The following is a 22277-nucleotide window of genomic DNA, read 5'->3' on the forward strand; positions in this document are numbered from 1 at the left end:
GCCGGACACACGGACACACGGACACACGGACGGACACACGGACACACGGACGGACACACGGACACACGGACACACGGCCGGACACACGGACACACGGACACACGGCCGGACGCACGGACGCGCACACGGCCGGGCCCGGCCCCACGGGCGGCGCGGCCGGAACCGGAGCGCGGCCGCGCGTGCGCCGTGCGGGACGGCGCCGCTGCCGGCGGCCCCATGACGGCCGAGCTGCGGGCCCGGGGCGGCGGCGGCGGCGAGGTGAGCGGCGGGGCGAGCCCGGGGCGCCGGGGGAGGCGCCGGGGCCAGCGGGGGTGCCGGGGCGGGGGAGCGGCGGGGCGAGCCCGCCGGGGGACGGGGGCGCGACCCCGCGCGGGGCCGGGGCCGGGGCCGGGGCCGCGGCCGCTCCGACCCTCCCCTGGCTGCGGCCCCGCTGAGCCCCGAGCTGCCGCCGCTCGGGGCCGCCCCGCGCGCTCCCGGAGCCCGTCCCGTCGGGCAGCGCTGCCGTCCGCGCGTGTTTCGTTGGGAATAACGGGCTCCGCGCGCGGGGCGCCGGTACCACGGGAAAGGGCTCGGGCGGGCGCTCGCACACCCCGCTCCTCCGCCGGGAGCAGGAGCGCACGTTCCGGCCCCGCCGCCCAGCAGCATCTCCTGGGGCAAGTTAACGAAAACGCTTGCTCCCAAACTTCAGGGCTCTGCGCAAATTATCTCTGAAGGGACCCGGACCCGGACCCAGACGCGAGGCTCTGTCAGTGCTCAGGGGACTGAAGCCCAGACTATCCCAGACACAGGGGTCTGCACTGTCCTGTAGCATCTCGGTGCTCTTAGGACCCAAGAGATGCGTTTCAGAGAGGTCAGAGTTACAGGGTGGGATGGCATGAGGGTATCAGCCCTTTGGTTTAGAAGTGGCATTAGTGCAGCAACCGTGCCCCGGGCTTGCGGGGATGGTGACCAGACAGTGCCTGCTGTGTGCATCTTGTGCACGTTAATGCAGGACGAGGTTGCTGCCTGCTGCTTCTTGTTGTGACGGATATTGGTTTGTGAAAGCCTGGGCCAGGAACGTGGGCTTTGTTCCTGCTGCCGCCTGTGGGTTTCCAGCCCTCTGCATATCTATTCTCCTCCACGATAAAAAGTATGGTTGAGGAGCAGAGGCTGAAGGCCAGGCTCTGTGTGCTTCTTCTGTGCTGCAACCTTCCTCCTCTTCGTGTGCGGTTATGTCTGGAACCCCCTTGAACTCTTGCACTGCACTTGCTTCTTTCCCTGTTCACAGTTTCTCATCAAAACAAAAGTTCTGAGAGTGGTGAGTCACCTCAGAGCAGGGAAAACAGCAAAACCTTTCTATTCCATCATTCCTGGCTGACCTTGTAATTTTATCTCTAGTACCCTCCTTCCTCTCAGCCTCTTGGTTTTGTACTCATCTCTTATTGCTGTAATTTAATACTAATAGGATTTGGGTTTGGGTTGTTATTTTTCCAGCAGGTAGGGCTTTGGTTCAGTTTGGGTTTGCAAGTGCAGGGTGTGTTAGCAGTGGCAGCACACTGGTGTTAATTACCAGCTACAGAGCTTGTTTTATAGCCCCATGGCGCGTAGCCTCAGAAAGCAATAACCAGACTAGTTATGGCAACAAAACCACACGCACTCCCCAAAATCTTAACAAATTGGTTGTACAAAGAGTGGTTCCTGGTGGCTTTTGTGGGCTGCCAGGCAGCCATAACCCACTCAAAAGTGGTACAGGATAAGCTCTCTGCTGTTAGCACAAACCTTTCCTTAAAGGCTGAATAAAAGCACACAGAAATCATTGAAATATTAAATTGTAACTTACAGCAGAGGATCATAATTGGCTTTTATGCTTATAGCAGCCTTTGTGAGTTCTCTGTTTGCTGTAGCAGAAAAACCCCAGAAAATCATGCCCTGTCCTGCCTCAGGTTTCATTATTAAAGTGCAGTGTATTAGCAGAGGGTGTTTGTGGGGGTTTTTCTCCACTGGAAAAATCTGCCCTGCGGCATTAGGTGGGGTCAGCTGAAACGCACAGCACGCGCTAAGGCAGCAAAATTAGCAACAAGATTTAAGTGGTTTGCCTTTGTGAGAGTATGCCTGCCCCGAGCCTCTCAGCCTTGGCTCCTCATCAGGCAGCTCCTCCTGGGGCTTCTGAGGTGTTCCAGTGTGCCTTGACTTTTCTCAGGATAAAAAGAGCACGTGGGACAGGTTGAGCGGGGTTACACAGACATATATATTTACTCTTTCTTGTAAAATTTGAGCAAAAGTAGCGTTTTAAATGGGACTACCGTGAATAACTTGACAAGAGAATTGCCACCAAAATAGGAGTTTTTTGTTTGAATAGCTGACACAGGCGTGTGGAGTATCGTCCATGATCATCCAGTATGGGTGGGGGGCTCAAAAAGGTAGTTGACTTATTACTCACTGGATGGAACTTGTGCTCCAGTGGCCTAGAAACATCTTAATTTTTTTCCTCATTGGTGAGAGTAAGTAGAAACTTGAGTTCATTTGCCTGCAGCTTTGCTGGTTAAGTTTAATTAAAAGTGTGATCTTGAGGAACTGGGATTGATCGGGCTGTGCTGACTGCAGGATCTTCTACAGCATTGTAAATCAGGATATACAACACAGACCCAGCAGTTGTTCCTGCTGGAATGTTTTTCCCATAGCCCATGCAATGCCAGTGTTACGGAGCTGCATCTCAGTTGTCATCCAGACCGAGCCATTGGCAGCAGCATCAGCTGAACTGCAGCCATGAACAGGGGTGGTGTGGAGGCTCCTTGTGGAGAGGTGCCTCTCCTGGTAGTCATTGACTGAGGTTATTTGTGCTTGCCATGTGCAGTGACTACCCTGTGGTAAGCCCAGGCTGCAAAGGTTTTATAAGTCTGGTAAAGAGAGTTTCTGTAATCAATTGTTTTAAGTGGCTGAACCAACCATAGCATGGGGCCTTGTGCAGCAAGTGTCTCACCAAACCTCAAGTGGTCTGTGTGGAGTGGGAAGGAGGAGCAATAACAGGCTCCTGGGCCCTTGCTCTGACACCTTATTGTCAGTAAGAAGTGACACGCACAAATGGCATGTGCCACCACACTGAAAATAGCTCCTGACAGTGCCCTGGGAGCAGGCGCCGCCTTATATGTCCTGCTGCACATGCCGCTGCCTCAGGGGGTGGGGGAGTCTCTTCCCACCGCAGGTGCTGCACATCCCACAGCCCGTCCTCCCAGGCCTGCCTGCATTCTCCTGAGGATACCAGGGGTTGAATGTTAGTCTGTGAATTTAGCAGGGAAAAAACTTGAGTGTGATGTTCAAGCTGATGTTTCCATTTGCATTAAGCAAGCGTGACTGGGCTTGAGTGTCAGTCTGTCAGCAGAAAGGAAGGAAAGAAGCAGTGCTTCTCTGGGCCCTCAGCAAGCCTTGCAGAAACAGCTTGATGTCCATCCTAGTCACCTTTTCACATAAGCTTTCTTTCTTTCTTGCACATAGGATTGCCAGGTGCTCTTAAATCAGATGAAAGAGATCACAGGAATTCAGGATTCAGCATTCCTGCTTGCTGCGCTAAAGGTTTGTGTATATTGCCATTGTTTTGGGGAAAGAGAGCTCTGATTTTGTGCAGAAAGTCAGGCAAGTTCAGGCTCCTGCCCAGCATAGCACACAGGTGTTTGCTGGTGTGTTTGTCAGCTGCTGATGAGCTCGTCCTTGTTAAAATGGTTCATGTGTGGCCTGTGAGAGTGATACAGGATCAGCCTGGATGTGTGAGAGGCAAAGGGTAAATCCTTTGCTGTTCTCCTCACTGGTGCTTGGCTTTCCCCTCTCATTCTCCCAGGCTGCTGATGGAGATCTCATGGAAGCAGTCACCTTCCTGACGGAGGACCCTGCTCCGGAGCCTGTGCAGAGCCCAGCTGCTGCAGAGCCGTCTGCCTGGGAAGGGAGCACGGTGGGCAAACAGCTCCCACAGGGTAAGCTTCACCTCTGCTCACCCCTACAGCTTCGTGTGTTTGTGTGACCTCAGAGGGGAGGTATCCATCCTCCCTGCTTCTGCCAGCACTACATCCCTCCAGCTTCTGTTGTCATGCATATTTTGCCAGTACTGATCACTTAGTAATGTTTTAATAATGTTTGAAGGTGACACATCACAGTTAAAAAGCTGATGTTCCTGTCTCATTATTTCAGGAGCTCTTAACTGTTTCTTTAAGCTCTGAATTTGGCTGTAAGGAAATCTGGGTAGTGGACAGCTGCATACTTTGTTTTGTGCTCCCCATCCAGCTCACTCAGTGCCTCCTAGGTTGCCTGGCATGATCTGAACAGGGATTTCTGTTTAAAACCTGAGCTAGAAAATTTTGCTTGTATTGATTGAAGAGCCATATCTGTGAAGTATGATGTTTTCTAGAATTTCCTCTTAAAGAGAATGTTTGCTGCTGCTGGTGGAAAACTGATCAGAATGCTGCCTCTTCTTCTAGATGTTGGTGCTGCAGCTGCCCCTCACAACCAAGACAACCTCCACACAGCCAACACTGTCAGACCACTGGAATCACCAAAAGCTCTAGCTGCAGAAAGGGATGCAGCTGAAAGGTCAGTGGAGCTTTAAATGGACCCCCACTTTGGTTTTCCCAGATACCATACGTGGGTTCTGAAGCTGGTAACTGTAGAACTACCATGGATTGCCTGCCAGGTGGACGCCTGCTGGCTGGAGGGGAGTTTGGTTCCTGTAGCTCTCGTGAATCTTTGGGAGGTGTTTTACAGCACAGTGTTCATCCCTTTTGACAGACCACAGGACGCCTATTCTGCTGAAAACAAAAACCGCTCCAAAAGGAAACGCTGTGAAGCCTGGGGAGAGACCTCCAAGCAGAATGACTGGAGAAGAGCGGGTGACTGGCCTGTTGGAATGAAAAATATAGGAAATACATGTTGGTTTAGTGCTGTTATACAGGTAATGGGCAAAAAAGTTCTCTTTTTCTAGTATCAAAATTGCTATGGTCTTGGAGTCAGAATGTTTCAGAAGTAAACGCGCAGCAGTTCTGTGAATGAATGTGGCTCTGCTCAAACACAGAAACTTCTGGGTTTATGTGATGTGTTCTGGGCCTGTACAGAAAGAGCCAAAGAGCAGTTAAATACTTAAAAATAGTAAAAATAGCAGCTTTACTTAAAAATAGGTACAGATACAGAGAATCTGTGTGTCTGTATGTAGAGAGTTGTGCAGCGATGGCCAAGTGCCTGCTGAAATTATAGAAGCTTGCCTGGCAAAGTGAACTGATAATTTAATTTTACTGCAATTATTGTTGGCTCAGTAACACATGGTGTATCATATTTCAGTTAATGGAATACACTGGCATAGATGCTTGGACAAATAAACAACTAGGCAGCATATATTATTAGTAATGACCTGAATAAGAGACAATAGTAAGTGGAACTGAGCAGATTTGTCTCTCCTAACCATTTCACATCAGCAGAGAGATGTTAATCATTTGTTTCCAGCTCTGAGAGGAAGTAAGAAAGGTGCAAATGGTTCTTCTCACCATGGCTTGTTCTTGGATGCTTTCCTGAGCCTGCCTTTGCAGAATAGAATGATTTTCCTAAAGGGTTTATATCTAGCCTAGAAATGGCAGGACGAGATTTTGTCCTTGGGTGGGTATAAACATGCTGATGATCTCAAAGGTCTGTTCCAGCCTAGTTAATTCCATGATTCTGATTCTGTGCTGGTCCAGCAAGGGGCTGTTCACATTGTAAATGTGCATTCAGTAACACAGGACCATTGGGAATGTGAAATTTGTAAAAGAAACTGTCAAGTCAGAGTGAAAACAGGGCATCAGATTGCAGAGAGTCCAATCCTTGCAGGTGCTCACCAAGATTTACCTCTCCTCTCAGTCTCTGTTTCAGTTGCCAGAATTCCGGAGGCTGGTCCTTGGGTACTCCCTCCCACAGAACGTGCTTGAAAATTGTCGTAGTCACACTGTAAGTTTTGATTCAAGTTTCCCTCTTTTGTGGTGTGGCATTCTGCTCTTTCTCTAACCAGATTTAAAATTTGGGGCCATCTGAGACATGTGGCTTTAAAATCATCTGGCTACATTTAAGATAAATTTAGGAAATTCTCAAAGACAGAATCAGGATAGGAAAAAAAAAGGATTGCTTCTTGTACCTCTGTCCTCTAGAGCCCTATAAAATGTCTTTGGCAGCTCCAGATTACTCGTTGGCTTGCATGCATGGTAGAAGAACTGGTATTTGAGCCAGTGTGGAGCTGGTTTGGTACCTTTTACGATATGTGCGTGTTGTGTTCGGTAGCACTACGTTTTAAGATTATGCCTTTTTGGAGCTGCAGGAAGGCTTTGACTTTTCTTCTTTTTGCAATGCAGGGAAAAAGAAATATTGCATTCATGCAAGAACTTCAGTATCTGTTTGCATTAATGCTGGGGACATGGCGTAAGTTCGTAGACCCTTCTGCAGCACTGGCGCTCTTGAGGGACGTGTTTAGATCATCTGAACAACCGCAGGTAAAACCATGTTGAAAAGCCTTTTGCTCTCTTCAAACCAGCAGTCACAGCCACGGCAGCCCCATTTTGCCTCATCCTGCTGGTACTTTCAGAGGCCTTTTCCCATGTTTGTCAGCTGACAAGCAGCTGTCCCTGTGTCATTAGAGCAGAATGTACATGCATGCTAATTAACCAGCCAGTGTAGCATGGCACTACCCAGTGCCATCTGCGTAGTCAGGGAGTGATCACGATAATTTCCTCTGATCTAGTGTTCAGATAAGCCGAGTTCATTATCAGCCTAAATCAGCACAGCATTTCAGTCTCACGTAGCTCAGCTGAGTGGGTGCAGCAGTGCCAGTCAGGTTGTGTTCAGCATTCAGCAGGCTGGGAGAACACTTTGAGTTGGGTGTCACGATTGACTCTCCACTTTCTTCTCTCTTCTAGCAAGATGTGAGTGAATTTACGCACAAACTACTGGACTGGCTGGAGGATGCATTCCAGCTCACTGTGAATGTCACGTGAGTTCTGTGTGGGCTCGGGAGTTTGACCTAAGGAGGGTTTTAATAAATTAGAGGACTTTATGTGAAAATTTTGAGCAAGTAAGTGTTCTTTGTTTCCTGTGGATGTGGCTTACTAAGTTTGAAATGTTGTGTCTGCATCTCCTGTTGGTGAGTGTGGGACTTCACTCAGTGCTGATATTGCCTGCAGAGTAAATGAGCTTTTGAGGGAGCTCTGCAGCCCTGGTGAACAGAAAAGCTCTGGTAGTTTGAAACTTCCTTTCACAAGCTGGCACCTTTACCTTTTTTTTCCACTCTTGCCAGTGTAAGTGTTATCATGTGCTTTGGAACATGAAAATTAATGAGACTCTTCCTCTTTATTTAGTGCTTGGACAGAAAAATGTACTTTTGCCTGTAGGCCCCCAAGCAGAGAATTTAGATTATGACTTGGGGTTCTTTTGCAGCCTCCAGCTGCAAATGAAAGTGTGCTTTTGCTCTCTGAAACAGGAGCCTTGGGGACAAATCTGAAAACCCAATGGTGCAGCTCTTCTACGGGACTTTCCTGACTGAGGGAGTCCATAAGGGTGAGTTAAGGCTTTAGTAGATTCAACTTTTTAACTCCTTTGAGTGTTTTGGAGTTAACCAGAATTTTTTGTTCTCTTGAGTTAGCTCATGGTTTCTGTATGGTTTCCATCATCCAGGCAACACTTTTTCCAAGATTGAGACCTTTGGTCAGTATCCCCTTCAGGTAAATGGTTACCGGAACTTGAATGAGTGCTTGGAAGGAGCCATGGTGGAGGGAGAGATGGATGAGGCAACAGCATCTCAGTCAGTGAAGTATGGACAGGAGGTTAGTTTGACCTTTTTTTGTCGAGCCTTTGGTTGCCTGCTGCAGAAAAGTGCAGCACACACAGTGAAGGGCAACTCCGATAATTTTAAATGGCAACTCTGAGTGTTGTCTAGGAATTGAATACAAAACATTTTCTGGAACATTACCTGGAATCTCATGTAAATGTCTGCTAGTGCTAGGTGCTCAGACACTAAGTGTGGTTAGACACTAAGTCTTTGCTGATTTATAAAGATGTGATGTCCTATATAACCAGTTCAGAGACTATTTTAAATTGCAAAGGTCAGTGTCTGCCTCTGAGTCAAGTGTGATCAAGTCTCTCTCTTTCTGTTAAAGCCTACCTGTACCTGAGTAGGGGGAGACCTACTGCCTCCATATTTTCAGAGGGTAAAAGTACAGTGCTTAACTCCATGGTATGCCATTTGGAATTTGTCTCTTTCTCCCTATTATATTGTGTATGGTTTGGGGTTTTTCTTCTTGCTTTCTCCCTTATTTTATTACTGTGATGATTTTATTTCTTTTTTTTTTTTTTTCAATCTCACTAATCACAAACCAATCATGAAAAACTTAGTTGCAGCAAGGTGGAGAAGCACCATTGCATTCAGCATCCTGTGTGTGTAAGTGCAGCAAAAGTTAGCTTGGAGAAAGGCTGGGAAACAACATTGGCAAGCGTATCTGGTGTAGGCAGGGCAGGCAAGAGTATTTCAGCTCTAGGAGAATGTCTGAAAATTGTGTTGCTGTGGTTTAAACTAGCAAAGGAGAAAAGTATTGAGCAGGGGAGCCCTGTTCTGACTCTGGACTCAAATGTTTGTCCTGGGTTTTCCTGGTTTCTGCCTGAAGCAGTTCAGGTGCATTTACAGGGATGTGGGTGCAGCTGGTGTTGCCTGGCACTGGAGACAAAGGCACGTTGGAGCTCAACAGGCAGGTTTGTTTCAATCCAAACTTTTTTAGTTTCTCAAAATTCTTTCCCAAAATTAAGGGAAATTTGCCCCATCATGGATCTGTTTTAATTCTTCTGTCTGCACAGGTAGGAGGAAAAGGCTCTGCCTTAATTTCTGAGAAGCCTTACTGGAAAAATTGTGCATCTTAGTATCACTTATAGGATATGGTGGGTCAAGGGTGGCATTATAGGGGACATAGGGAATAAGGTGATTTTGTCTTTTGAGCACCTAGGCAAGTTGCTGAAAGTCAGAGCAACAGTGGAATTAACAGAAACTCCTCCCAGACTATGGGAGCATAAATCATTCCTCCTTTGTGATATACGGGCTGCTTCTTAGAAAGCTCTGGTATGGAGGAGTTTTGTTGTTGCAGTACATCTGACATGAATCCCACAAAGGACAACCAGCTTAGTGTGTCATCCTGAATCCAGAGGGCAATATGAAGGGAGTGGTGCCATGCTAAAATAGGTAAAGGAAATTTCTGGCAGTGGATGCTGGAAGTTGTTGTGAGTCCAGGAAGAGCAAGAGGAAGTGTAAATTAAACTGAGAATTTTTCTTTCAGCATAACTGTTTGAAATAGTGTGTGAAGCTACAGAAAGTAGCTGGGGGTGTTCTCTGAATCCCCTAAATCAAGCAGTTTACAAGTAGACTGAGAATAAGGATTCTGGTGTTGCAGGAGGACTCCTGGTTTGTTCATCACTGCATGTGATCTGCCTCAGAAAAGAAGTCTCTTGGGGGCCCCTAGATGATGTACAGATTGTGTGTAGCCTCAGCTAATTTGTAAAATTCAGTGCTGGACTTAATAATCCATCAAGCTGGATGCATCAGGCAATGACAAGTAATGTTGAGAGCAATTATGAGGCTTTTTCAAAGTAAAAATGTAAAATGGAAGCATAAATTACTAACTTGTAAAATTTGGCTTTCTGACTATTCACTCTGCAAACAAAACCTAATTCCATGCTTAAAGACAGAGACTTTTAAATCAGTCTAAAATCATATAGAATCAATATAAAATGTGCCATTAGCAGTCATCTTAAAACATTTCCCTCTGGGGGCATTTCTGCTTTTGTTACAGCGCTGGTTTACAAAACTCCCACCAGTTCTGACCTTTGAACTCTCCCGATTTGAGTTCAATCAGTCACTAGGACAGCCAGAGAAAATTCACACCAAGCTAGAGTTTCCCCAGACAATATATATGGACAGGTGAGTTGTCCTTTTGTACGGTATGTTTAAAGCTATTGCTTTGTCATAAAGAAATTTAAAAGGTTGCTTGGGTGAGCAAGGAAAGATTCTAAAATATTTACAGAAGATTGTGGATGTTAGAAGTAAACAAATCTCACCTGGCAAACGGGGCTCTGTATTTCTGTTTAGGTACCTATACTGCAATAAAGACCTTATTCAGATGAAAAGAGAGGAAATGAAGAGATTGAAGGAGAAAATGGTGACTCTGCAGCAGAAACTGGAAAGGTGAGTAGTCAGCTGGTTTTATTTTTATGCCCTCTGGAAGAGTGCAAGTGTATCCTTTTAAATGAACTTTCTAATAGAAGAGAAACTTGTAGGGGAAGAAGAAACAGCAACATGCTTGTTCTGAAATGTGGGAGAAGGAAGTGTATTTTCGAAAACAAACCTATATCTTCAATCATTTCTAAATTTTACTGATACTGTTATAGGCATAAATTCTTTAAAGAGCAGAGTTGACACTGTCAGCTGCACTGGCAGTGGAGGTGAGGAAGCCCAGTAGCACATTACAGAAAAAGTTGTTCTTCTCTTGTCCCATCAGGCTTAAACCCATCTCATTCCTTCCTTCATACAACACCTTGCATTTTTCCATAGGTACATGGAATATGGCTCTGGCCCAGCCCGCTTTCCACTGCCTGACATGCTGCAGTATGTGCTGGAGTTCATTGCTACAAAGCCAGCTGTGGCTGTTTCCTCTGCTCAGAGCTCTCAAGCACCACTCCTGCACTCCCAAGCCACGCCTAATGTTCTGGACGTGCTTTCACAGCCAAACGGGTCAGTAAACAGAAATAAAAAGGATGCACAGGAGGACACCACTTCACCTCCCAACTAAATGGTCCTGGGTGGCATTCCAAAGTGGGCTATTTATCTGGGCAGTGGTGAGCACAATACTGTAATGTGCAAATGTTTGTGCAAGTAGTGGGTCACTGCTTTGCTGGTCGTTTGATTCTGTTGGTGTAAATAGAGCACTGCATCTTGGTCTGTTCTTTCTCCTTGTCCAAAAGCATCCCTATATTCCTTGCCTAAGCAGCAGTTAAGAACTAAATTACATGCTCTTTTTGGTTAGGCTACTTGTACTTTTGCTTCATTGACCAGTAAATTACAGCAATATTGGATTATTATAACCCAGGCCAGCATGGTTGGTTTAACAATCTAAATTAAGTTGAGTAAACACACACGTTTTCTTAGTAGTAATGGAAGGAGATTTTAGCATTTCTCATTGTGGATCTGTGCTTAGAGTGTTCTCTAAGACCTTTCCTTAGTATTTTTCCTATATTTTAGTTTGGACTGTGAAGGCAGAAGCACATTTCAGTGTACTTGTTCTCCCTGCATTTTATACTGCTCTGGAAAGGAAATCCTGCTCCAGCTCTGGAGTATTTTTTGTTTGGTTTATTTTGTATTCTTTTCCAAAAAAAGAAAAACTAGAGAAAGATAAAAAAACCTGCCCACTATTCTTGGATTTTGCTCCACAGCATACAAGAAAGGACTGATACTAGGACTGAAGATGAAGATTTCTTTGTGGCAAATTCTTCACCACAGCAAAGCTCCAGTATGGAGCTCCAGCCTCCTGTTTCACCAGCAGAACTGTCTGAACGTCCAGCTCCTCACGTGGTCTCCAAGGAAGAGCTGAACCTGGTTCAGACGTGTCTGCAGCGATGGAGAAACGAGATCGAGCAAGATGTGCAAGGTTGGCCCCAAATGCATTTGTAGTGATTTTCCTCCTGAATGCCTGCCTGGTTTCTCCTCTGCAACTTTGCTGGAGACAGCCTGAACTAGAAATAATGCTGTCCCTGTCTGAGCTCTGGTGTTGAGTCTGATATTCTCTGCATGGCCTCAAACTCTTTGAAGTGAAAGGAGTGAGCATAGCCTGATGAGTAGTCATTAATTCATATGTATTTCTCCCATTGTTGATGTTCTTGGCAGATCTGAAGGAGTCTATTGCCAGAATCAACCTATCCATTGAACAAATGTACTGTGACCCTCTCCTCCAGCAGGTAGGAAATGCAGCTTCAGTATGTAAATATTAATTTATTTGCTGATCCTCATTTTTTGTTAGTGCATGTTGGTTTAAATTGCCCCCTTCATTGTATTTTTAAATTTACAGTGATGAAGCAGAGAAAGATTTACTTACAAAACCTTGTTTCTTCTTTCCTTAAAAGTCAGTTTTCGCATAGTAAGAATTTTATCAAATTGCTCGACTCTCGTGCCATGCTACAGCTACAAACATTGCCACTGTTTGTGTACAGAGGTTGGGCAGGATCAGTCCCTCACCTGAATGATGTCCATGTCACTTTGCAGGTTCCCTATCGTTTGCATGCAGTCCTGGTCCATGAGGGGCAAGCAAATGCTGGGCACTACTGGGCCTTCATATATGACCAGCCTCGGAAAAGATGGCTCAAATACAATGACATCTCAGTGACGGAGTCCTCGTGGGAAGAGCTGGAGCGAGAGTCCTTCGGAGGCTTGAGGAACGCCAGTGCCTACTGCCTGATGTACATCAGTGACCAGGTGTCCCCTGTTGGTGCAGGTACAGAGCCACAACTGCTGGTTAATGAGATCTTTGTGTGCTGGTGTGTCTCTCTGGCCTGCAGGGTCGTTACGTTCCTCAGCTTCTCCAGCACAGTTGTCTTTTGACAAAGCACAAAACTTCACCTCAGATAGGATTGAAATAATCTGCTTCATGCTAGATTCATTTCTAAATCCTTGACAGGGCTGAAAACTGCCAGGAGAAGCATCCAAGTGAGATTGGAAACAGCACCTCATGCATGAATTACATGTGTATAGACCGATGCTGCCATTTTGTCACATTTAACATGCATCTAGTGCTGGTGTTCTTAATTTTGACTTTTTGTAGTGTTGATATGGCAGCATTTGTTTCCTCAGGGCGAGTAAAACATCTCCTACTTTATCTCTCCCATTTTTATCACACTTCCTGACTCATTTGCTTGGTCTTTGATGATTCTGTTACACTAAATCTAAACGGACTCTTTGTTGTACCCCAGAGGTATTGGTACCTGAGTGGCTCAGACTTAGTGTGTTTGCAGTGCCAGTGCTTTGTGGAGAAATTGCTGCGCACATGGCTCTAGACGTGGCAAACAGCTGTACAAGGACCCAGTAATTTCACACGTGGCTCATTTTGATGTAATAAGTGAAAAGAAACAATGGAGGGCTGACATTCTGTTCATTGCTAAATGTGGCTGATGAGGATCTGGAGGTTGTTCTTTGTTTTCTTATGACAGTTCTAAAATGAACCCATGGGATGGTTTTTCTCCTGTTTAATGCAATTTTTTGTTGTTTTTTAAAGTATTTTGTAAAAGGATGCATAAAACTATCTACTGTAGAAAGTTGCAATTTGCTTTTGATAAATTTTAGGACTTGTCTGAAGCTGATGCTGCTTGGGTTGTGTGCTGTTTTAAAAGTGAATACTGAAGTAGATCTAAAAAGCACTAAGAAATATCAGCACAATACTTGTGGTATAGACCCCATGCAGCCCTTACCTTTACCTGCTGTACAGTGGTGAAAGTGTGTCGTCTCTGGCTGAGCTGTGAACCTTCCAGCTGTTGGCAGTTCAGTGCTGTTCCCTGTAGAACTGGAGCCCTTGGACCAGGATGTGTCTGACCAGCATCAGCAGGCGCTGGTTCTGGAATTGCTCTGTGTAAATGCTGTCCAGTAGTAGAACAAAATGGGGGTTTGTTTTAGATAACTCTGTAGATTTGTCTTTATTTTTGCTTCTGGATCACCTTAAATTAGAGCCAGTAGAAAATCTGGCTTCTTTCCCCTTTTATCCCTCAGCCAATTTCCTTGTGGCTGCCCATGATACTGTGTGTGTGTTTAGTCCCTAAGGGTGGTGCCCTGGCACAATGTGTTTCCTTATGCCAGTCTTGCATTTCCTCCAGATGAGGATGAGAGCCCAGAGGCTAGACAGTTCCAGAAAGAAGTGGAAGCTTTGTCCCCAGAACTGAGACACTACATCCAGGAGGACAACTGGCGCCTGGAGCAGGAGGCAGAGGAGTGGGACGAGGAGCAATCTTGCAAGATTCCTCAAATGGAGCCTTCACCTACTTCTGAATTGCAGGACCTCTCCTCTGAGTCAGGACCAGGTAATCTCACTCAGAATTTGCAAGCCATGTCAGAACCAGGAACAGCAGCTGCTCACCAGTACTGCTGTGTTGAAGCCTTGCACAGATGTGCCAGAATGCAGGAGCAGGCGTGAAAGAGGCAGCAAAGGCAGCTCTGCCCTGACAGCAAAGGCAGCTCTGCCCTGACAGTACAGAAGGCTGTTCTGCTGGTTTTGCATGTGCATCCTTCCAAGCCTGTCCCCAGAAATGCTGTGTCCCATTCACTTAATCATCATGGGCTAATATCAGTTCATTTCCAGCTTTTTCTTTTTTTCATAAATATTGAGTGGACAAGTGCTGTTCTCTGGAGTGGGAAGCGTTACTGGGCAATCCCTGATGCCATGTGCCCTTCCCACTGGGAAGGGGTATGGCACGCTCGTGTGAAGCGCCCTCCCCTCGGGGATGAAGGCAGTAGCTGTGTAAAACTGCAGGGACAAGCTGCAAAACATTTTGGAACAAGAGAGAAAAAAACCTTGCGTCTCTTGCTCACTAGTACCACACATCTGTCCTGACAGAGCAATCATCAGTGTGTGAGCAGAGCGTGCACTCCCTGTCCTCGGAGCATGCCAGGATTGCCAAGGAGCAGACTGCCAAGGCCATTGCCAACACTGCCGATGCCTATGAGAAGAACGGTGTCGAGGCAGCTCTGTGCGAGGTAGGAGCTCAGCCTTGGCCCAAGAACCTATCCTTTCTTGTCTACATACTATTCTTCTTGATAGACCTTTGCTTTTCCCTTTTCTGTGAAGTTCTGTAGCTGTGCCACGTTTAGCTCGGTCCCCTTTGGCTTTCCTGTATTTTGCTTTGGATTTTCTTACTCTTTTTCTTCTTTTTCTTCTCGGCCACAGCGCAAGGAGGTAGAGCCACTGAAGGCCCATCCAGAAGAAACATCCCCCACAGTTCAGGCAGAGCATCCCCAGGACACTCAGAAAGCAGAGGCTGCTGCCCAAACTAGCTCACAGGTCTCTGAAGTGGAAATCCCCAGTGTGGGGAAGATTCCTGTTAGATCCGATGCAGATGGATATAATGAGGAGGTACACATCCCAGTGCAGGGGTTAATTACTGCTGCTTATTAGCCTGTAACTTTGTAGTTAGCTGGCTTTGAGCTGCCCTAAGGGTGGGTGTCATAGTGTCTGTCATAGGAGCAATGCCTTGTACAAAGTTAGTTTTCCTACTGTGGAAGGGAAGGGGGACCACATCATTCCATAATTCCATTTTTAAATGTCATCAGAAAAGGAGCTCTGTAAGAGCAATCAATTTGTCAATCTGCATGTTGGTCGTAAGTCCTCTTCCTGGCACAACTATATCAAAATTGATCCTACCTGTGTTAATTTCTTTACAAGTCTCTTTGCTGGCTTCAGTTACTATTTTGTCCCCAGTCAAAGATCTTAATCCCAACAGCATAATTTACATACCCTGCCCATTGATTTTTTTTATTTTTTGGGGTCTGACTTTAACCACTCTCATTCATGCTTAAGCAGTGTTGTGGAAGTTCTCTCACTTTCACAAATTGGATTTCACACGAACACTGGGGCTGTCACTACTTGAGTAGGTTTGAGATGTTCTTGAGTGATGTTGGCTTGAGGAACTGCTGCACCACAGGTTCTGCATTCATTTTACATGTCTTAGGAAGATTGAGTGCTACATGGTGGGGACTTGGCCAGCCTGCTTTACCTTCTCACTTGTTGAATTTAAAAATTTTAGAGTTTGGAGTGACCAGCCTTGAGATCTTTAAATGCCTAAAAAAAGCCCAGCATGTAAAGTGCATGTGATGGATAGAGTCAGTAGCATGCAAGTAAATCACAGCCCCAGTTATCACACCTGTACTCATACAATTTCCTTTAAACCTTACCTTTTGAAAGTTTCTTCCATTCTTCACTATGCTGTCTCTTCTTTCCCTGTCCGTTACTGTTTTCCTTGTTCCTCTTTGTGTCTCTTCTCCTGCTTTTGTGGTAGGTGATGCTGAGTCCAGCCATGCAAGGTGTCATCCTGGCTATTGCAAAAGCCCGCCAGACCTTTGATCGTGATGGGTCTGAAGCAGGGCTTGTTAAGGTATTGATTTGTTTGCTAAATCAAATAGTATGGATATCTGTTTTCCCAGAATAGGGAGTATGTGCTACATTGACAGATCAGGAATCTAAAGGGAACAATTTGTGCACTTTTTCTCCTAGTTAATGGCCTTTGCCCTGTATTTCAGTTCCTGCTCTCTTACTGTGAGATATCTGTGGGTTCAAAACAATTTTTAGAGCTTGCAAGAGAACACCCTCCTGCCAAAACAAACAAACTTTCCTTTTTTCTGCTTATTCTTTTAGTGCTGTAAAATTTGGTTTTTGGTCTGGAACCTACTAGTTTACTTGTGACCTCTGCTGTCAAAGATGTACTCAAGAAATGTCTATGTGAGCAGAGGTTTGAAAGCATAACCACTGCTGAATGCTGAAGCTGGTGTTAGATTTTACAGGCAGGTAGATTTAACTAAAAATACCACATGGAAAGAATCATCCATGCTGGTAATGTATGGCAATATAAATCACAAGATACTCTTGCACCTCCTGCAGGTAGAGGTGTGTCCCAGTCGATTTTGGCAGACTGGGCACTTGTTGGAGGGTTACCAAATCAGTCTAAGATAGCTGCACCCCCTCTCTCAAAGGCATTTACACACCCTGGCACTTTTGGGTGCTCACACTTCACACGTGGGGGTTTGCCTGGCTGTGGGGGCCATCGGTTTAGAGCTGAGGTGTTGGTGGGCTTCCTTTCACCACTGGGACATCACCAGCAGAGGAGGCTCGGTGTCACCGTAGGAGTCCTTCCGAACAACAGGACAGGTTTGAGCTCCTGTTGGCTGCTGTGGCATTCCCACGGGCAGACAGGTGGATCTGTCAGTACCTGTGTTCCATTGGCAGGCATTCCATGAGGAGTACTCCCGGCTGTACCTGCTTTCCAAGGAGACCCCAACCCCCCAGAACGATGCCCGGCTGCAGCACGTGCTCATCTACTTCCTGCAGAACAACGCTCCACAGCAGGTGGTGGAACGGACCCTCCTGGAGCAGTTTGCAGACAAAAACCTCAGCTATGACGAGCGGTGAGTGCCCAGGATTCCAGGGTAGGCTTTTCTAACTGGATGTGGCCGAGGCCACTGTCATGATTTTTCTCCTTTCTGCTCACATGGAGCAGGTCCATCAGCATCATGAAGGTGGCACGGGCAAAGCTGAGCGAAATCGGTCCTGACGATGTTGACATGGAGGAGTACAAGGTGAGGGAGCAGAGAGCTGCATCTGATCCTCCACACTGTCCTGGCTGGCTCTGTCCACACTGGGAAATGGGGAGTACAGCCTGGAGCTCTGTGGCCAGCACAGTGGTCACTGCATGCCTGTTGGCAGTGAGTGTCTGCAGGAGGCTGCTTGGGGAGGAGAAATACAATGGAAATCTGAGCTTGGAGGAGTGTTGGCTAAATTCATTTATGTGTCACTCACGAGAGACGTTTAACACTTCAGAGGGTAGAATTGGGGACCCCAGACTATGCATGTGAGTGTTCCAAATGAGGCTGATGATCTGCTTTCCTCCTCCTCCTCACAGAGATGGCACGAAGACTACAGCCTTTTTCGCAAGGTGTCCATTTACCTGCTGACGGGGTTGGAACTCTACCAGAATAGAAAGTAAGTTCCTCTAATTGTGTTTGGACAAGATAAGTTATAGCTAAAAGGCCACTGTGACAAAAATTTTTCTTTCTGAACCACAATGTCCTATGTTTGAGGCCAGTGGGAGTTTTTTTGACCTGCTAATAGCTCTTCTTGAATCCACAATCAAGCCTGGTTAACAGTTTAAAAAATATGAAGCTGAGCTGTGGCTGGCTACCAGATAGTTTCTGAGAGTTTCCCCTAAGATTTCCCTTTGGGAAGTAGAGCTTCCATATTCTGTTTTCCAGAGATGGATATGCAGGAGCAATTACCATCACTTTGGGATTTTTCACCTTGGACTCCTGTATTAAAAGGAAACTGCCTCAAAATAGATGTTACACTTTGTGTAAATGTGCACTTTTGAGTCCTCTAGACTCAAAGGCCCTTGGTTTCCTCCTTACCATTCTAGAACCTTTATTTTCCTTAAATGGGGCAGGCTTTCAGAAATTATTCCTGGATGGAAACAGAACTGAATTCTGAGGTGGTTCACAGTGACAAGCCACCAAAGTCAGGTGGGCAAATTGACATGAGACATGACAAGAGCAGCTTAGAATTCCCCCAAACTGACCTAATCCCTGCAGTTCTGTTTTCTCACCTGATGCTTGAAATGTGTGAGGGACTGAAATACGCAGCCTTCTGCCCTTCTTGGGGTGTACCTCATAGTGCAGTTCCTGGAGCAGTCCAGAAAACAAACACGGAACAAATACACTGCACATGAGCTTGGTTTTAAGGGGCTCTGCCCAGACACTTGTTTGGCATTCTGGGCAAAAAGGAGCAGGAATGGCTTGTCATAGGGCATCTGTTCTTTTGTGCTTTGGCAAGGAAATGCAGCTTTTCCCTGATGCTTCCAGCCAGGCCCAGCAGGAAAGGTTTCCTGAGCTGAGCCAAGGGAATGGCTGCAGTCATGGCCCTGGCAGAGCCCAGGGCCTGCAGAGCTGACCCTCTTCTTCCAGGTACCAAGAGTCACTCACCTACCTGGTCTATGCCTACGAAAGCAACACCAAACTGCTGCTGAAGGGAACCAACCGAGGCGTGAGCGAGTCGCTGATCGCCTTGTACAGAAGGAAGTGCCTCCTGGTTTGTATTGAGGAGCTCAGCACTCACTTTGGGAAAGGAGGGGAGGGAGCAGCCAGGGCACCAGGGTAGCCAGGACCAGTGTAAGTGTTTCTGTTATATCTGTTGACATGACTGCCCCTTGCTGAGTGCCAGCAGCAATATGGAAAGCTAATAATAATCATAATTTAGTTAAAGAACATGCCACATAAGTTCCAGGGAATCTAGGCAAAGGCAGATCTGGTTCTTGCCATCTTCAAACCAGAATTGTAAATAAGCTGTATTCTTTCTGGATACAGATACAGCAAATTGCATGTATGTGTATGAATATATATGTTTTCAAGTTTGTTTTCTATGGTATATTTCCCATGACTGAAAGTGGCTGTTCCACCAGAACCTGGTGCCGTTAGTCCTTATTTTTTTCATGTCTGCCAGTGCAGGGCCCAGGCTGGGTCTTTCCTGGATGGTTATCCATGGACCATGCTTGTTCTTTACAATTCTGTTCCCAATTCTCCTTCCATCCCCAGAAGCTGAACGAGGTGGCAGCTTCTCTTTTTGTCAGCTGTGAAGAAGCTCATGTGTCAGAGGGTGTGAGCATCCTGAATGAGCTGATCATCCCCTGCATGCATCTCATGAACAACCTGGAGATCTCCCGAGAGGACCTGGATGCCATCGAAACCATGAGAAACCGCTGGTGCTCCTATTTGGGACGAGAAGACATGGATGGTAGGAAAAGGCTGCTGTTCATGGCCAGGGTGGTATCTGGATCTGAACTGGGAAAAAATTCAAGGACCATCTAAAATTAAATTCTTGGTATCTGCACTGCAGCCCATCAAGGCCCTTCTAATTGTGGGAGGAGAAATGTATTTGAATCACCCCTTATATCATGTTACAGAATAAATTAATCTTTTGCACTAAAATAAGCTGCAGAGGGTCCCTCATCCCTAAAATGGGACAGTTGATGTCCGAAGAATGGGTTAGAGTTCCCTTGAGGGGCTTGGGTCTTCTGTTAGGGTTTCTCCTTGACTGGAGGTACCCAGGAATGGCAGGTGAATGCAGACATGCTTGGTGGCATGGCATGCTCCTCTTCAGGAGGGAGAAGCAGGTGTTATCAGAGGCCAAGGTTATGGAAGATGGAATGGGAGAGCAGATTTGGGGCTTCTCTGCCTTCTGGAGAGGAGTTTGTCACTGTAGAGTTGAATGTTGGTTCTGGGCAGCTGTTCTTGTTCTGTATTTTCTTCTGGAGTCAGCCTCCACGACTCCCCTTAGGTCATTTCTCTTCAGACAAATTGGTCCTGACTTGCCTTGACCTGTGCATGAGGGTCTGGGGAGTACCTGCAGAGTTGGTATGACTAGCAGAGGGTGAACTTGATAAAAGAAAATTATGTAAAAACAAAGAGGTTTATTCTCAAAATACAGTTGTAAAAATTAATATTGGATAATTTTATCTCAGTTCCTGGGCGGGTGTGACAGCCTTTGCTTACACAGAAGGTTTTAAAGAACCAGATGCTGAGTGCTCACCCCTCCTGGGCTGTGTGAGCTGGCTCAGGTGTTGCTTGCTCTTCTTCACCCCGTAGTGGCCATGGTGTATCGTGCCCTCCAGTGGCATCCAGGCACAGACCTGCCCTGGGAGTGGACGGTACCAGCCCAGCACGGGCTGAACTGGCCTGTCTGAGCCTGGGTAGGATGTGAAGGCTCCGTTCTCCTCAATTGCACAGTCAATATTTGAGCGTCACCCTGAAGCATGCAGTTACTGACAGCCGGGACAGCAGGAAGCTGAGGCTGTCCTCAGGCAGGAGGTGGCAGTGGAGCCTTCCTCACAGAGCCCTGGGGAGGCAGGCAGAGGCAAGCTGGCGGCTGGTGCGAGCCCTGCTGTGCGTCAGCAGCCACTGCTCATCCCTGCTGATGGGCTGGGCAGCTCTCAGGGCAGGGAGGGGAGTCTGCAAAAGGCATCACAGCTCCTTCACTCGGGGCCTGGAGCCCTCTCTGTTTGCTGGCACTGACTGTTTGCTCCTTTCCCCCTGACAGCAAAGCTGCAGATGAAGCTGGGCGAGCTGCTGCCCCGGCTCCTGGACGGCTCCACTGAGGTCATTGTGCTGAAAGAGCCCCCGAAGATCCGACCCAACTCCCCTTACGACCTGTGCAGCCGCTTTGCGGCCGTGATGGAGTCCATCCACGGGGCCTCCGCCGTGACGGTGAACTAGCCCACAGCCCGCAGGCCATCCGCCGTGCCGCGCTGCCGGCCTGCCCAGGGCCTCTCCGTGGAGTGCTGCAGTGGGCAGACAGGGGCGGCTTGGATTCCAAGCTGTGTTCTTTGTAAATATGAGCAGATAAAAAGCAGTATTGCACTTCTGAGGCAGAACGTAAGGCAGTACCACGAAGGACCTGGACCACTGTTACAGCGCAAGGCGCAGGCCCCAGCAGCACCGTGGGGCTCCAGAGGTTCTTCTGTGCTGGCAACCTTCCAGATGCAGCCCCTGGGCCCACGATGGCACTGGAGCCCAACTCTGCTCAGCACTGCACACTGTGGCTGGCTGTCGGGCACTTCCACAGCTCCCTGAATGGCCACTGCCAGAAGCTGCATGTTCCAATCCAGCCAGACTCCTGCTCGCAGGAGCCTGGGCTGAGTGAGGAGGAGGCAGCAGGGAGCGGTGCCTCGCGCTCTGCTGCGTGGGCAGTCATGCACACAGCTGCATGTTGTGGTCAAGTCAAGCAGCCTTTTGCCTTTTGTACTCCAGCTGGCACCAGAAACCACAGCAGGAACCTTCCTTGAAGAGGCACAGGCAAATCCTGGCAGTGAGGAGCCAGGACGGGGCTGTGGGTTTGTGCCTGGCAGGAGCTGACTGGCTCAGGGCAATCACATCACCCCAAAGGATATTCCCCTTGTGGCCAGAAGGCAAACTTCCTTCTCCCCCTGGGTGGTGGGTAAGGGTTGGATTACTGTGAGGGCTCAAATCAGCCCTTTGTGTTGATTTTGTTAATGAAGTGCCCTGTTGGCATTTCCTTTTGCAGTCGCCCTGTGCTTGCATTTGAGCTGCTGTAAGCCAAAAGTTCTTAGTGGACGGGGATCCTGTTTTTTGGAACTATGCAGAGTTTTCTAACAGTGCAATAAAAGCATTTGTTCTATGTTAGAATGAAAAAGCTCCTTCCATGTCTTTATTTCACTCTAGGGTTCTGCCTAAAGGTTCCCCCTGTACAAAATGTGTTGTCATTAGCAGAGCTGTCTTCAAGGTGGTTCCACCATCCTGTCCAGGGATTTTTCCCCAGTATTTAGGAATAAAATGCTCATGTGGGAGAATCTTGCACTCTGCTGGTAACCGTTATCCACAGGCACTCTGGCTGCCAGTGTCCCAGCAGCAACCCATGCCTCCTCAGGGACCAGGCTGCTGCGGTGCCAGAGTGCTGCTTTTGCAGCTTGTTTCCCCCATTGTTGTGACAGAGCAGTGGGATGAGGCCTTCAAC

The 22277-nt window shown here is 47.3% G+C and overlaps 1 protein-coding gene across 3 annotated transcripts; it reads left to right on the plus strand.

Annotated features, from left to right (window-relative positions):
- The first annotated feature begins 192 nt into the window (after positions 1–192).
- Positions 193–22120, plus strand: USP28 (ubiquitin specific peptidase 28). 3 transcript variants are annotated; one of them, XM_077788051.1, is made up of 26 exons: positions 193–258; positions 3472–3549; positions 3812–3944; positions 4446–4557; positions 4753–4915; positions 5851–5937; positions 6336–6473; positions 6897–6970; positions 7457–7533; positions 7651–7799; positions 9810–9937; positions 10106–10201; positions 10568–10747; positions 11446–11660; positions 11897–11967; positions 12272–12500; positions 13870–14073; positions 14607–14746; positions 14937–15122; positions 16045–16140; positions 16989–17167; positions 17260–17338; positions 17662–17741; positions 18716–18839; positions 19343–19541; positions 20844–22120. In XM_077788051.1, the coding sequence occupies exons 1-26, from the start codon at positions 217–219 to the stop codon at positions 21017–21019; spliced, it is 3435 nt and encodes a 1144-aa protein (XP_077644177.1). In that variant the 5' UTR covers positions 193–216; the 3' UTR covers positions 21020–22120. The 3 variants fall into 3 exon arrangements, with proteins under 3 accessions (XP_077644177.1, XP_077644178.1, XP_021385721.2); XM_077788052.1 differs by having other exon boundaries at positions 196–253; positions 3470–3549; XM_021530046.3 differs by lacking the exon at positions 193–258 and adding an exon at positions 500–850.
- Positions 22121–22277: the final 157 nt, after the last annotated feature.

The sequence above is a fragment of the Lonchura striata genome, chromosome 23, assembly GCF_046129695.1.
Source record: "Lonchura striata isolate bLonStr1 chromosome 23, bLonStr1.mat, whole genome shotgun sequence".
Taxonomy (NCBI): Eukaryota; Metazoa; Chordata; class Aves; order Passeriformes; family Estrildidae; genus Lonchura; species Lonchura striata.

What these genes read in the sequence shown, in the direction of transcription:
- USP28 (XM_077788051.1), top strand. Translation starts at nt 217, where the DNA reads ATGACGGCCGAGCTGCGGGCCCGGGGCGGCGGCGGCGGCGAG. An exon ending in GATCATCTGAACAACCGCAG is followed by an intron (nt 6,474 to 6,896) that starts GTAAAACCATGT and finishes TCTCTCTTCTAG; the next exon opens with CAAGATGTGAGTGAATTTAC. An exon ending in CAGTGAAGTATGGACAGGAG is followed by an intron (nt 7,800 to 9,809) that starts GTTAGTTTGACC and finishes CTTTTGTTACAG; the next exon opens with CGCTGGTTTACAAAACTCCC.